The sequence below is a fragment of the Macaca mulatta genome, chromosome 2, assembly GCF_049350105.2.
Source record: "Macaca mulatta isolate MMU2019108-1 chromosome 2, T2T-MMU8v2.0, whole genome shotgun sequence".
Classification (NCBI taxonomy): Eukaryota; Metazoa; Chordata; class Mammalia; order Primates; family Cercopithecidae; genus Macaca; species Macaca mulatta.
Genome location: NC_133407.1, coordinates 143,859,887 through 143,874,786, shown reverse-complemented (window position 1 = coordinate 143,874,786; position 14,900 = coordinate 143,859,887). Strand labels below are relative to the sequence as shown.

At 42.5% G+C, this 14,900-nt stretch overlaps 1 protein-coding gene across 1 annotated transcript in view; it reads right to left on the bottom strand.

Annotated features, from left to right (window-relative positions):
* ARL8B (ADP ribosylation factor like GTPase 8B) overlaps positions 1–14,065 on the bottom strand; it is a 54,618-nt gene extending 40,553 nt beyond the window's left edge. Inside the window, 2 exon segments of the mRNA XM_002808319.4 lie at positions 13,769–13,945; positions 13,947–14,065. Coding sequence (XP_002808365.3) covers positions 13,769–13,945; positions 13,947–14,063 — 294 coding nt within the window. The 5' untranslated portion in view covers positions 14,064–14,065.
* Between the last annotated feature and the right edge of the window lie 835 nt (positions 14,066–14,900).

Below are 14,900 nucleotides of genomic sequence, written 5' to 3'. Positions count from 1 at the left end.
CATCATGAGCTCATGGGGCAACTATTCTCATGCCCAAATCACCAATGAGGAAACTGAAGCTTTGAGGAGGTCACAGAATTCTGGCATATCCAGAATTTAAATTTAGGCCTGCCTGATCCCACATACTTAAACATTACCCTATACTGCTTTACTCTATTTAAGTCAACAATGACAGAGTAGTAGGCACACTGCTTCATTTAAAGGCCATAAATACTGAAAGGGAGGCTGTAGTCTGAAGGTAGAGACCAATGAACAGATAATTTGCACAAATAAATATAATTGCGATCAAGTGCTGTGAGAAGAGTTAGGGCAAAGTTATACGGACCTGGGACCTGAACGATGAGTAAGACAGTGCCATCTAGGGGGAAAGGAGTAGCAACGGACAGGTTATCACAGGCAAAGAAAATCAATTGGTATCTTGGGCATCTCGTTCTCCATCATTACCACAGTCTAATATTTACTTCAAAGGCCTACTTCCTCTATCCTTCTGCCCACAGCCATTCTGCTGTAATTTTCACTAGCTAATTTAAATCCTCTTTCCAAACCCTGCCAGAATAAATACTACACTTTATTAATGTTCCTAGGAAAGAAAACATAGGGTAGTACTAAACAGCCAGTACAGCAGACTTAAAACATCTGGCACAAAGAGCCAAAGAAAGCAAAAAAAAAAAATGCACATGGAACACCACAAGGTCATGCCCAATTTCCAAACTAATTTCAGTTACAGGAGGCGGAAGAATTAGATTTATCAGGAGTCAAAGCAAGATCCTAAAGGATTTGTAAAAATGGAACCCAGATTCCTCATAACTCATCTATTTTATGCAATAGGACACTTCAGGCTGAAATGGAAATGAATTTCAGACCCAAATGACAATTAACTGTGTCACTTAATCTTTATCTTATATAAATCAATAAATGTCTACTTAAAACAAGGGGGTCAAAAGAATAATATAATGCCTTAAGTGAAAACATTGTATAAAATAATCAAGTTCACTTGAACCCAGGAGGCAGAGGTCGCAGTGAGCCAAGATCATGCCACTGCACTCCAGTCTGTGCAACAGAACAAGACCCCATCTCAAAAATATATATATAATAATAATAATAGGCCAGATGTGATGGCTCATGCCTGTAATCCCAGCACTTTGGAAGGCCAAGGCGGGTGAATTGCCTGAGCTCAGGAGTTCAAGACAAGCCTGGGCAACACGGTGAAACCCTGTCTCTACTAAACTACAAAAAAATTAGCCATGCAGGGCAGGATGTGCCTGTAATCCCAGCTAATCCAGAGGCTGAGACAGGAGAATCGCCTGAACCTGGGAGGCAGAGGATGCAGTGAGCCAAGATCGCGCCACTGCACTCCAGCCTGGGTGACAAAGCAAGACCCCCTCTCAAAAAAATAATAATAATAGGCCGGGCGCAGTGGCTCACGCCTGTAATCCTAGCACTTTGGGAGGCCAAGGTGGGCGGATCACAAGGTCAGGAGTTTGAGACCAGCCTGGACAATATGGTGAAACTCCATCTCTACTAAAAATACAAAAATTAGCTGAGCTTGGTGGCGTGCACCTGTTATTTCAGCTACTTGGGAGGCTGAGGCAGGAGAATCGTTTGAACCTGGGAGGTGGAGGCTGCAGTGAGCTGAGACTGCACCACTGCACTCCGGCCTGGGTGATACAGTGAAACCTCGTCTCGAAAAAATAATAATAATAGTAATAATTAAGTGAGCCAGGCACAGTGGCTCATGCCTGCAATCTCAGCACTTAGGGAGGCTGAGGCAAAGAATTACTTGAACCCAGAAGGCAGAGGCTGCAGTGAGCCAAGACTAGCACTGCACTCCAGTCTGGGCAACAGAGTGAGACTGTCTCAAAAAAAAAAAAAAAAAAAAAGATCAGGTGTGTTTCATTAATTAAATAATTTTTACTGAATGCTCTTTGTATTGGAAATGGGAGGAAACGATGATTACATAAAATAGGATGTCCAGGAACTAACTCTATGTTAACTAGCCTAAAGAACAACATAGTAGGCCAGGCGCGGTGGCTCATGGCTGTAATCCCAACACTTTGGGAGGCTGAGGTGGGCAGATCACCTGAGGTCAAGAGTTCGAGACCAGCTGGCCAACATAGCAAAACCCCGTCTCTACCAAAAATACAAAGGTTAGTCAGGCGTGGTGGTGCGTGCCAGCAGTCCCAGCTACTCTGGGAGGTGAAGGCACGAGATCACATGAACCTGGGAGGCAGAAGCGGAGGCTGCAGTGAGCTGAGATCGCGCCACTGCACTCTTGCCTGGGAGACAGAGCGAGACTCCATCTCAACAGAAAGAATGACATAGTGAAGGTGGAACAGCCATTTCCTAACTTGTTTTATGGTAATGTTCCAAATGAACTGCTATCTGTGAGTGCTATAAATCCATTATTAGACTGCTCTGAGTCTCTAAGCAGGTATCAAAGAACCTAACTGGGCTATGAGGGCCAAGGATCACACTTTGTCTTTTCAACCACACAGTAAAACAATCAGTAATGTAATCTGAGTAGAAGAAAAATGATACTCTAACACTATCTACATGTTTACCTGGCACCAAAGAAAAATCCCAACTTAAATCTCAAGAAATCAAATATCCTTTGGGTTTAAAGCACACAAATTACACCTAGAAAATTTTCTCTTCAGTGGAAAGTCACTTTACAAACCTAAGCCAGGCACTTTCCAGAAATAGAAAAATTACTCTTTGAATTAGATAGCAAAGGTTTCCCAGCCTGCAAATGAATCTGAGCCACTCTGAATATACAGCCTTCATCCCAGCTATTAAAGACCTCTTCTGGGCAGCCTGCATTCTGGCCACAGATTAATGTACATAAGTACCACAAATAAATCAAGATAGCCCAACAGCAATTCTGAGGAGTGGAGAACATTCTGCCTAGTCCTTGTGTCCAAAACATTGGCAAAATGAGTAATCAGCAGGGTACGGGTAAGTGACAGCAATCAGTAGAAATGAAAGATCCCACAACTCACTTTTTTGAAGAGAAACTAGGAATGGATCTCAACTACTTCCTATATCTCTTACTACTCCTCAAGACAAAATTAGGAGTAGGATGAAATATTAATTCTCAGTTTTTGTACCACTGAACTTAAATATAGCATTCATAACCTGTCATTTCCAACCAGCAATCCCTTTATATCATAATTATGTAATACTTTTTTTTCCAGGGGGGTGGGGGGTGGTATGCAGCTCAGGGGAGACCTGGTCTCACTCTGTCACCCAGGCTGGAATGCAGTGGCACTATCATGGCTCACTGCAGCCTCCTGGACTCAAGCCATCCCCTTACTATCTCAGCCTCCCCAGTAGCTAGGACCACAGGCACGCAGCAGCACATCCAGCTAATTTTTTTTATTTTTTTATTTTTTGTAGAGACCAGAGTTTCACTATGTTGCCCAAGCGGGCCCTGAATTCCTGGGCTCAAAAGATCCACACCCTTCTTAGCCTCCCAAAGTGCTGGGGTTACTGACATGAGCCACCATGCCCAGCCTATAATACAATTTATACTCAAATAATCCCTTTTTCTTCTAAACCCATTCTTTCTTCTCCACCCTATAAGTGCTATTTGCTGATGGCACAACCATATTCCCCACCATTCAATCAAATCCTTAAAAGGGTCTTTGCAAATTCCCCTTTGTCCTGTACATCTGACTTAATTGCTAATTTGTACTCATCCTACTTCCATAATAATGTGTGCCTTTCCCCTCCTCCCCAGCTGCCTCCCTCAATGTCTCTCAACCAGACCTCTGTAATAACCTTGTAACCAATTTCCTTGTGGATGGTATCTATTGCTGCTAAATTAATCCTTTGGAAACACAGGTCTTATCTCATTCCTCTGAATAAAAACTTTCAGTGGCTCTCCATGCCTAATGTCATACTCAGTCAAGGCCTGAATGGGAGTATGACTGAATCTACTTTTCCAGTCTTTGTTTCTTTTTCCTTCACTAAGGTTATGCCTAATCCAACAAAAAAAATTTACTTCCCTCAGCTGTGCCTTTGCTTTTCCCACTGTTGCTGCTTGAATGTCTTTTTTTCCCCACATGATACCGGAAATTCCAAAAGGGCAAGAACACTGTCTGCTTTGCTCCCCATTATATTCATGCTGCCCAAAACACTGCTTGACATATCTGTTGAATAAATGAAATTCCTCTACTCTTACAACCCAGCTCAAAAGCCACTCCTGCCACTGTCCAATCAAAACTTAGCAAACAGCCTTACTAAAGAAAACTCCTCCAATGTCTTAATGGGGTGGGGTCAGGGGAGAATTCCAAAAGCATTTTGTATCAATCTCAAGGCACTTAATATTCCTATCCTATACATGGCACAAACCCTACCATAAATGACCTTGTCTAGTACATTCATAAGTTATCTATCACAATGCCTTGCACACAGTTTAAGCATGCATAGAACAGATACACTTCGCTATTATTATTCATTCATTCATTTATTCAGTATTTAAAGAGCTTGTCATGTGGCAGGGACTGTTCTTAGCACTGGCGTACAGCATTGTAAAATATGATAAAGCCTTGCCTCTGTGAAAAGGGGCAAAGAATATTAGAAACAAGAGAACAAGATAATTTCTGATGGTTAAAAATAATGAGAGGGGCCGGGTGCAGCGGCTCATGCCTGTAATCCCTGCACTTTGGGAGGCCGAGGTGGGTGGATCACCTGAGGTCAGGAGTTTAAGACCAGTGTCGCCAACATGGTGAAACCCCCCGCATCTGTACTAAAAATACAAAAATTATCTAGGCATGGTGGCACGTGCCTGTAGTCCCAGCTACTCAGGAGGCTGAGGCAGAAGAATGGCTTGAACTTGGGAGGCAGAGGTTGCAGTGAGCCGAGTTCGCGCCATTGCACTCCAGCCTGGGTGACAGAGTGAGACTCTGTCTCAAAAAAAAAAAAAAAAAAAAAAAAAAAAAAAATTAAAAAAAAATTTTTTTTTTTGAAATAAGATAGAAATAAGAAAGCCCAAAGCTAGAAACAAAATACCTAAATTATGAAGGTGAGAAATGTAGGTTTCCTTTCTTTTCCTAGATTTTCCTCTGATAAGAACTATTTACAAATGATGAAGCCCATGTATTGGCATTAAAACATTCTCTGGACAAAATGAGCTTTCAAGAAAACAGTGGCCAGGCACGGAGGCTCACACCTGTAATCCCAGCACTTTGGGAGGCTGAGGCGGGCGGATCACAGGAGTTTGAGACCAGCCTGGCCCACATGGTGAAACCTCGTCTCTACTAAAAATACAAAAATTAGCTGGGTGTAGGGGCGGGTACCTGTAGTCCTAGCTACTCGGGAGGCTGAGGCAGGAGAATCACTTGAACCCCCGTGCCACTGCATTCCCAGTGTGGATGACAGAGTGAGAGACTCTGTCTCAAAAAAAAAAAAAAAAAAAAAAAGAGTGAAGAAAAGGCAGGCAACGTATCTAATCTAGATTTTAAGCAACCTCATTCTTAACATTATGCTACATTTTGCATACTGAAGTAAGAATATAGGTTCATAGGCTGGGTATGGTGGCTCATGCCTGGGCTGAGGCAGGCAGATCACTTGAGGTCAGAAGTTTGAGACTCGCCTGGCCAACATAGCGAAACCCCATCTCTACTAAAAATACAAAAAATTAGCCAGGCGTGGTGACGCACGCCTGTAATCCCAGCTACTGGGGAGAGGCTGAGGCAGGAGAATCACCTGAACCCAGAAGGCCGAAGTTACAGTCAGCTGAGATCACACCACTGCCCTTCAGCCTGGGCAACAGAGCAAGATTCCATCCCCTCACCTGCCCCCCCACAAAAAAAAAAAACACAAGCAAGCAGCATCCCACTATAATAGGTCTAAGATTAGGTAAGGATTATATTGAAACATATCAGGGTTATGGAATATGCAATCTACCAATACTTTTAAAACAAAACAGTAGCATGATAACTAAAGGGGATAAGCTATATTTATATTTACATGGCTTCCCTGGGAAGGTCAACAAAAAAGAACTATGGTCTCAGGGGCAAGCATGGTGGCTCCTGCTTGTAATCTCAGCACTTTGGGAGGCTGAGGCAGGAGAATCTCTTGAGCTCAGGAGTTCCGGGACCAGCCTGGGCAACATAGTAAGATCCAGTCTCTACTAAAAAAAAAAAAAAAATAGGGCCAGGTGCGGTGGCTCACGCCTGTAATCCCAGCACTTTGCGAGGCCAAGGCAGGTGGCTCACGAGGTCAGGAGATCGAGACCATCCTAGCTAACACGGTGAAACCCCGTCTCCACTAAAAATACAAAAAATTAGCCGGGCGTGTTGGCAGGCACCTGTAGTCCCAGCTACTCGGGAGGCTGAGGCAGGAGAACTGCTTGAACCTGGGAGGTGGAGGCTGCAGTGAGCCAAGATCGCACCACTGCACTCCAGCCTGGGTGACAGAGCAAGACTCTGTCTCAAAAAATAATAATAATAATAATAATAATAATAATAATAATACTTTGGGAGGCTGAGGCAGGCAGATCACCTGAGGTCAGGAGTTCAAGGCCAGCCTTGCCAACATGGTGAAACCCTGTCTCTACTAAAAATACAAAAACTAGCTGGGTGTGGTGGCATGTGCCTGTAGTCCCAGCTACTTGGGAGGCTGAGGCAGGAGAATCACTTGAACCCAGGAGGCAGAGGTCACAGTGAGCCAAGATCATGCCACTATACTACAGCCTGGGCGACAGAGCAAGACTCCGTCTGAAAAAAAAAAAAAAAGAGAGAGAGAGAGAGACAATGTGGAAAATGTGGCCTCACTATGTTGCCCAGGCTGGTCTTAAACTCCTGGCCTCAAGTAATCCTCCTGTCTCTAACTCCCTAAATGCTGAGATTACAGGCGTGAGCCACCACACCCAGCAGCAAAAATCTTTTTTAAAAAAATTAGCCAGGCATAGTGACATACGCCTGTGGTCCTTACTACTTGGGAGGCTAAGGTGGGAGGATCTCTTGAGCCAGAGCCCAGCGGGTGGAGGCTGCAATAAGCCATGATCATGCCACTACACTCCAGCATGGGCAACAGAGTAAGAACTTGTCTCAGAAAGAATTATGTTCTCTATAGTTATCAGTCTTGGCAGTTGCTGAAATATAAAAAGGAACTTCTTAAAATGCATTAAACACAAACAGAGCAGTATCTAATAGGATAATTTTAAAATACTGCTTTACTTCATCAACAAAACTATGTATGTCCTAAAAAATACCAGAGGACAAAGTGCTTAACCAAAGTCCAACTTTATACATGAAATCTGTTCAGAATTAGCTGGGTGAGGTGGCAAAAGCCTGTAATCCCACCTACTCGGGAAGCTGAGGCAGGAGAATCGCTTGAACCCAGGAGGTGGAGGTTGCAGCGTGCCAAGACCGTGTCACTGCACTCCAGCCTGGGCAACAAGAGTGAGACTCTGTCTTAAAAAACAAAAAAAACAAACAAAAAAAAAAACTGTTTAGACCTTCTCAGTGGGAGTACACGCTTTCTGGAAAGCAATTTGGCCATATGACATAATATGCATTTTTGACCCAAAAACACCAACTCTGGAATGCATCCTCAGGAAATGCAGATCAAATTGAGTACAACAGGAAAACATAGGAAATCGCTCAAATGTCCAATGAGGGAATTACCAAATAGGGTATATCCACAAGACATACCACAATGGAATAAACTATGAAGACATGAAAAATGTTTTAGATAGAAAAATGCATACACTGTAACAATTAAACCAGAATATAAAGCATTATAAGTAATATTATCTCAGAACTTTTTAAAAGACATCTGGATAGACATATTAAAAAGATAAAAACGAAATGCTTTTAATGTTTATAGTAGTTAATCTTGGATGGTAGAAATAAGTGGCTTCTTCTACTTTATACTATTCTTTTCTTATCTCCACTAATGAGCCTGTATTGTTTTGGTAACACAAAATTTTCAGAAAAAAAATTTTTAAATAATATTTGAGTAACTTTTTTATAGGTTCATTGTATTTTGTATCCATGTTCAGTAACCATCTACTTACTATATCTTTGAAAAACTTAAAAAATCCATTAACTTATGAAATATCTAAGACAGTCATTTAGAATGCATTATTGCACTCTAACAGCTTCTTAATGAGAACATTTGGCTTTCAAGATTCTTGGTCTGCAAGGAAAAACAAGTAACTGGAGAGGGGATGAAGGGTAGAGTACTTTATGGAAGGTAGAGATGTTCCTTTGTAACATGCCTCATCTTCCACAATTTGGAATCTATACTTGAAAACCACCTTATTGGAAGACTAGCTTCTCCAGTAAGTTTCAGATGTGTAAAACACCTAGACTTGAACCACAGCCCATTTTCTTTAAAAATGGTTTTTGCCATTCTTACCTCCCAAGAAATTAAATAATAAGCAATACAATCAAATACAAAATTATTTCTGCTTTTGGTTTTTCTTTTTTTGAGACAGATTTTCACTCTGTGGCCCAGGCTGGAGTGCAGTCGCCCAAATTCGGCTCAACGCAATCTCCGCCTCCCAGGTTCAAGCGATTCTCTTGCCTCAGTCTCCTGAGTAATGCCAAGCTAATTTTTGCATTTTTAGTAGAGACAGGGTTTCACCATGTTGGTCGGGCGGGTCTCAAACTCCTGACCTCATGATCCGCCCGTCTCGGCCTCCTAAAGTGCTGGGATTACAGGCATGAGTCACTGCGCCCGGCCCTCTGCTTTTTAAAGATATTAAAGGTACTTCAACAACTCAACAATGTCTGCGAGCCAGTTATTTAAATATCCAAACATAATATTCCACTCTTACTTTCCACAGATTATCATTCCTTCTCCTAATTCATGTTCACAGATAAATATACAGTCCTCAAATGTTAGTCAATATGCTTAAGATGCCTGGATTTAAAACTCTCTCTACTTTCTAGAGTGACACAGAGTGCTCATTACGTCTGTATTTCTGATTCTATAAAGCAAACATTTTATATACAATACAAAAAGTGCAGCTGATTTAAATTAAATACAAAAAAGATGTTTAATGGATTAAGATCTCCCAATTCACAGTTCTATGGTTCTAACCTCAGCTGGATCTAAAGAGGTGGGAAAAGTAGAAAGTACACTGGTCCCGGATTCTAATTCTATCTCTGCTACTAATTAGCTTTGTTGCCTTAGGAATTCCACTTAACCTCACTGGATCTGCTAGCCACATCTAAAAACTGAAGGTTAAATTAGACTACTTAATTAAGGTTTCTACAAACTCTTTTAAAAATGATTCTAGGTTCATATTTCCACAGTCTTCCCAAATATCTTCTTTTCCTAATTCTCAGCAGTAATAAACTTTTCCTTGGATTAACCTCAGATATCAACAACGCGCAAACGTGTAAACAAATTTTTATACTTCCATTTAAAAAATACGTAATGTCCATAAGATTTATCCCGTATTATTTTGGTAAATCCTATTTTTTAAATAACTATAACATGTCTAAGAGCCCCAGTTAAAAATAACGATTACTCAACATACATTACACATGTAGGCACATGACTTATTGTGCAATAACTGCCAGAACAGTTAGCAATGGAAAATACTTCATTCCCTGACACTAATCAGAAAATTAAAAACTAGGGTGTTACTTTTTTATAACGTCCAAAACAAAAGAGAATACTACATATATCAAGTGTCTCTACATAAAATTGGATTAAATGAGGTATCATTTCAGTTTTAAAATCCTACGGAAAAGCATTTTAAGTCTGAGCATTCTGTAACTAAACAGCATTGTCTTTTAGACTTAAACCAAACCCTACATATAATAGTAATTCAGCTTCATGAACCTTTTGAGTAAGTTAAATGACATCTATTAAATCTTCCTTAATGTTTAAGGCACATGTAGTGACCTTTTAATTTGTTTACAAAATGTTGATTTTTACAAAAAGAAAACTGGCTTCAGCTGAAGCTTTTCATACCTGAGAAGTTGCTTCTTAAATTTGAATGAATAAATGGTCAACTTTCTAGAGTGACATGTAGTACTCAATACATCTGTATTTCTGATTCTATAAAGCAAACATTTTATATACAGTACAAAAAATGCAGCTGATTTCTTAAAAGGCTAAGCTTACTATTTTGGACACATTGTTTCTACCTAAAAATCTGTAAAATCATCTTTAATCACTAACTTGGATTTTAATCACTACATCCTCAATATATTCTATAAGAATCAGGGGTTAGGTTAGAGCCTTGAGGTTAAAAAGTATGAAATTTACTGAGGTCCTCTTTTCAGCATCTTAAAAGCATCAGTGAATTACAGCTCAGATTTTTTTTTCTTTTTTAAATTAGTATTACTTTTAATTGACAAATCATAACTGTATACATTTATGGAATACAAGATGTTCTGATACATGTTTACCATGTGGAATGACTAAATCAAGCTAATTACCACATCCATCACCTTATCTTTGTGACTTTCTTTTTCTTAACTGAAGCTACCCACACCATTACAGTTTTTAAAAGGATAGTCTAATGATAACAGTGGGCCAGGCACAGTGGCTCACACCTGTAATCCCAGCACTTTGGGAGACCAAGGCAGGCACATTACTTGAGACCAAGAGTTCAAGAACAGCCTGCCCAACATAGTGAAACCCCATCTCTACTAAAAATACAAAAATTAGCTGGGTGTGGTGGCAGTCACCTGTAGTCCCAGCTACTCGGTAGGCTGAGGCACAAGAATAGCCTGAACCCAGGAGGCAGAGGCTGCAGTCAGCCAAGATCACGCCACTGCACTCCAGCCTGGGCAACAGAGCAGGACTCCATATTAAAAGAGGTAATAGTGGAGCCACTGGTTCACTTTGACTTCAACAGCTTTGCATTAGTTTTGTTGTTGTTAAGCATAATAATCTAATGGGGGGGGTGGGGGGAACACATGATGTGATCACTTTCCACAATCCATAAATCCACTACTGCAGCCCACATCTGGATAGACAGTGATTCAAAGTAGAAAATGATACTACCTGAGTCCCTTCTCAGTATTTTTCAAGCCATTGTTCCTGCATTCAATGGGTACACCCAATTACAAATAATAACAACAGTTACCATTTACCTATCCCCTTCTGTGGGCCAATATGAGTGCTAGCTACTTAACATTTTTCATGTCATTTAATCCCTAGAGTAACTCTGTAAGAAATATATCATTACCTCCATTTAGTAGATGGGAAAGTAAGGACTCAAAGAGGATATAAGGCTGCTAAGTGGCAGAGCCAGATTTCAAATCCAGGGTTGTCTGACTTCAAAGGTCATGCTCATTAAGCTACACTGTCTACTGAAAACAGAAGCATGAAAATCAGCAAGAAGTTCCTCAAAGATTTGCTCAACTTTTCAGACTTCCCATGCATAACGACCTAACTGCAACAAATACAACTGGCTGTATTAATACACCTATCTACATGATACATTAATTCAATGTTGTCAAAAGAACAAGATTTACAAGATGACTCCAATTCTCAGCTCAAGGGGACATGAGAAAATTTAGTTAACTGAGCTCAACTTCACTCAAGCTTACGCCTCATCTTTTCCACATTATATAAAAGTTCTAGCAGGATGTGATGCTTCAAGCCTATAATCCCAGTACGCTGGAAGGCCAAGGCAGGAAGACTGCTTGAGGCCAGCAGTTCAAGACCAGCCCTGGCAACATAGCAAGAGCCCATCTCTATAAAAAAAAATTAAAAAATAAATAAATAAATAAATAGCCAGCCACGGTAGTGGCACGTGCCTGTAGTCCCAGCTACTTGGGAGGCTGAGGCAGGGAGGATCACATGAGCCCAGGAGTTGGAGGCTGCAGTGAGCTACGACTGCACCACTGCACTCCAGTCTGGGCGAAGATCCTGTCTTCAAAAAAAAAAAAAAGAAAAGAAAAAAATTCTAATATAAAATATGTAAATTCTAATATAAATATGTAAGTTCATTTTTCCTCATTAATTTTAGTGGTATTAGGCCAGGAACAGTGGCTCATGCCTGTAATCCCAGCACTTTAGGAGGCCAAGGCAGGAGGCTCGATTGAGCCCAGGAGCTCAAGGCTGGCCTGGGCAACATAGGAAGATCTTGTCTCTACCAGAAAAAAAAAAAAAAAAAAAAAAAAAAATTAGTGGTTTTAGATACACATTCCACCCTTCTATTCCTGTGGAAGCTCAAAAAATCATAATATTACAATAGGCGGCCAGGCACGGTGGCTCACGCCTGTAATCCCAGCAATTTAAGAGTCCAAGTCGGGTGGATCACATGAGGTCAGGAGTTTGAGACCAGTCTGAGCAACACAGCAAAACCCGTCTCTACTAAAAGTAATTAGCCGGCCGTGGTGGAGGACGTCTGTAATCCCAGCTACTCAGGAGGTGGAGGCAGGAAAATCGCTTGAACGTGGGAGGTGGAGGTTGCAGTGAGCTGAGATCTCGCCACTGCACTCCAGCCTGGGGGACAATGCGAAACTCCGTCTCAAAAAAAAAAAAAAGTAATAATAATAATATTAGAAAAGGATCCGAACAACAAGCAGGTCAAGCTTCCTTATACACACCATTCTTCAAAGGACGTTGGGGTTTCTGCTAATCTCTTTTTCTCCAAGACTTACTCCTGTTGCTTTATTACTGCAAGGACTAAGAATCACAAGTTACCTATTTTCTCAAACATGAAAGCTGTGTTTGAATTATTCTTGTGTAACCTAACCAGTCGGACAGCTAGTCTTCAGGATTTCAACAGTCATTGAAAAGGTGGAAGAACTGCTGCCATCTCTCTTCAGAACAGTTCTAAAACTCCCCTGGCGTGTACAAGCCACTACCAGCTAAAACTGAGTCACAGCAACTCCTGGGCTCTAAATAAAGATCAAGGAGAAATTTTTCGCTCCTATTTCTTTCCCAACCAACCAAACAAGCAAAACGAAATAATCATCTTTTTACTCAATCATTGATGAACAAACACCACATTCTATGTAAGTCCTCCCTGCAATTTTCCTTCCACCCATTCCCTGCGCCTGCTAAGCTGTGTACCTGCCCAGTACCTTCTTTTCTCTTCAAGTGAAAAACACCATTGAAAGACCAACCCCTTTTTCGCAGGGTAGTTAACTTTATGCTGACTGCAGATCCATCTTATCTACTCTCTTAAAACAATTAACTTTTAGCTTCATAAATACTATGTATTGTGGGCTAGCTGGAGCTCAGCAATCAGCTTGGCCTCCGCGCCTGGGTGACGGGTGAAAACAAGTAACTAAATTAGATGGGGCGAGCTGCCCACAAAATTCAGGAAGGCGCCCACACTGGTCTCCTGCTTTCACAATGGGGCTATTGGTCCAAAGTGGCAACTTAAGAGAGGATCTTAATGCTTACGCTTTCTCATAGGGCTGACGGATTTGCCAAATCCCACCCTTTGGGAAAGTGACAAACTGGACTTAACTCTTTGGCTGCCCCTACTGGGCAAACCCAATGGAAACCCCAATCCCCAAGTGCTTTAAAAAATGTGACAAGCCCAATTTAACTCTTTCCGAGCCCCCGCGGCGTTGAGGACACAGCCCTTGGAAAATGTCTACATAGACTTAACCCTTCCGCTGCCGATCTCAGTGCTACTCCCCGCGCCGCCAACACGCGGGAAATTCCAAATTCTGGCCCTCGGGAGGCGACAGGCCCAGCTTCGCACGCCCCCCCCCCCCCCGCCATCAGTCCCATCGCGCCGAGGGCCTTCTAGACTCAGGCCTTCTAGAGGCGCCGGGCCGGACTCCGGGCTGCGGAGCCCCGGGCGAGAGAGTGGGCGGGCACTCACCGCGATGACATTGACGAAGGTGGTCTTGCCCGAGTACTGCAGCCCCACGAGCGTCAGCTCCATCTCCTCCTTCCAGAAGAGCGAACGGAACCAGTCCAGCAGGCGGGAGATGAGCGCCAGCATGATGGCGGCCGGGATCGAGGACGGACGGGAGGACGGACGAGCAGCGACGTCGACGACTTCCACACGAGCGGGCCTCCGCCCAGACCCCCCAACGGCTCCTCGGTGCCCCGGCGCGACACGGGCGCACACCGGCGGGCAGCAGCGGCCAGAGCCAGGAAGCTAAGCGGGTCATATGACTCGCCCTACCCCCCCACGCCCTTCCCGGCGCCGCCGTCTGCACCCACGGCAAGAGCGGCGCGGCCCGTCTGACCAGGCCCCCCCGCCGCTTGCAGCGCCACCTGGTGGGCATGCCCCGCAGCACAGCGTACCCGCGGGCCCCCTTGAGGCTTTCTCTCCATTCATTCACTGTTGGTTCTTTCGTCATTCATCCACTTATTCATTCGTTAATTCATTCATTCATTTTTTTTCTATAATCGTTCATCAGCAATCTACTCTGCAGGAAGACTTGAAGACTCTGGAAGAGTTAGCGTGGAATAAAACTTCCTGTCCTACATTTTTGGTAGTAGCAAAAATAGTGTTAACTTAAAAATCACACAGTTTATAAATTTAGAAAGGAGAGCTTTATTTCTTAAGAAGAGGATTATAACCTGTAGGCAGGAAGTGCAGCCTCAGGCTAAAAAAAAAAAAAAGTAAGCACTTTGAGAGAGGGAACGGTGCAACAAGAATTTATATTGAAGGGTTGGCCAAGTAAACATATTTCACTTATGAAAGGAGCTATTAATATGTATGAAGGTGGTGGTCTTGACACTTACATAGTGAACAAATCTGTATGGTTCATATGACCTTGTTCATTTAAGGGTGGCGACTTAATATTTAAATGTATTATAATCAGGCAGGGTGTGGTGGCTCATGCCTGTAATCCCAGCACTTTGGGAGGCCAAGGCGGGCAGATCACCTGAGGTCAGGAGTTTGAGACCAGCCTGACCAACATGGTGAAGCCCCATCTCTACTAAAAATACAAAATTAGCCGAACGTGGTGGTATGCACCTGTAGTCTCAGCTGCTTGGGA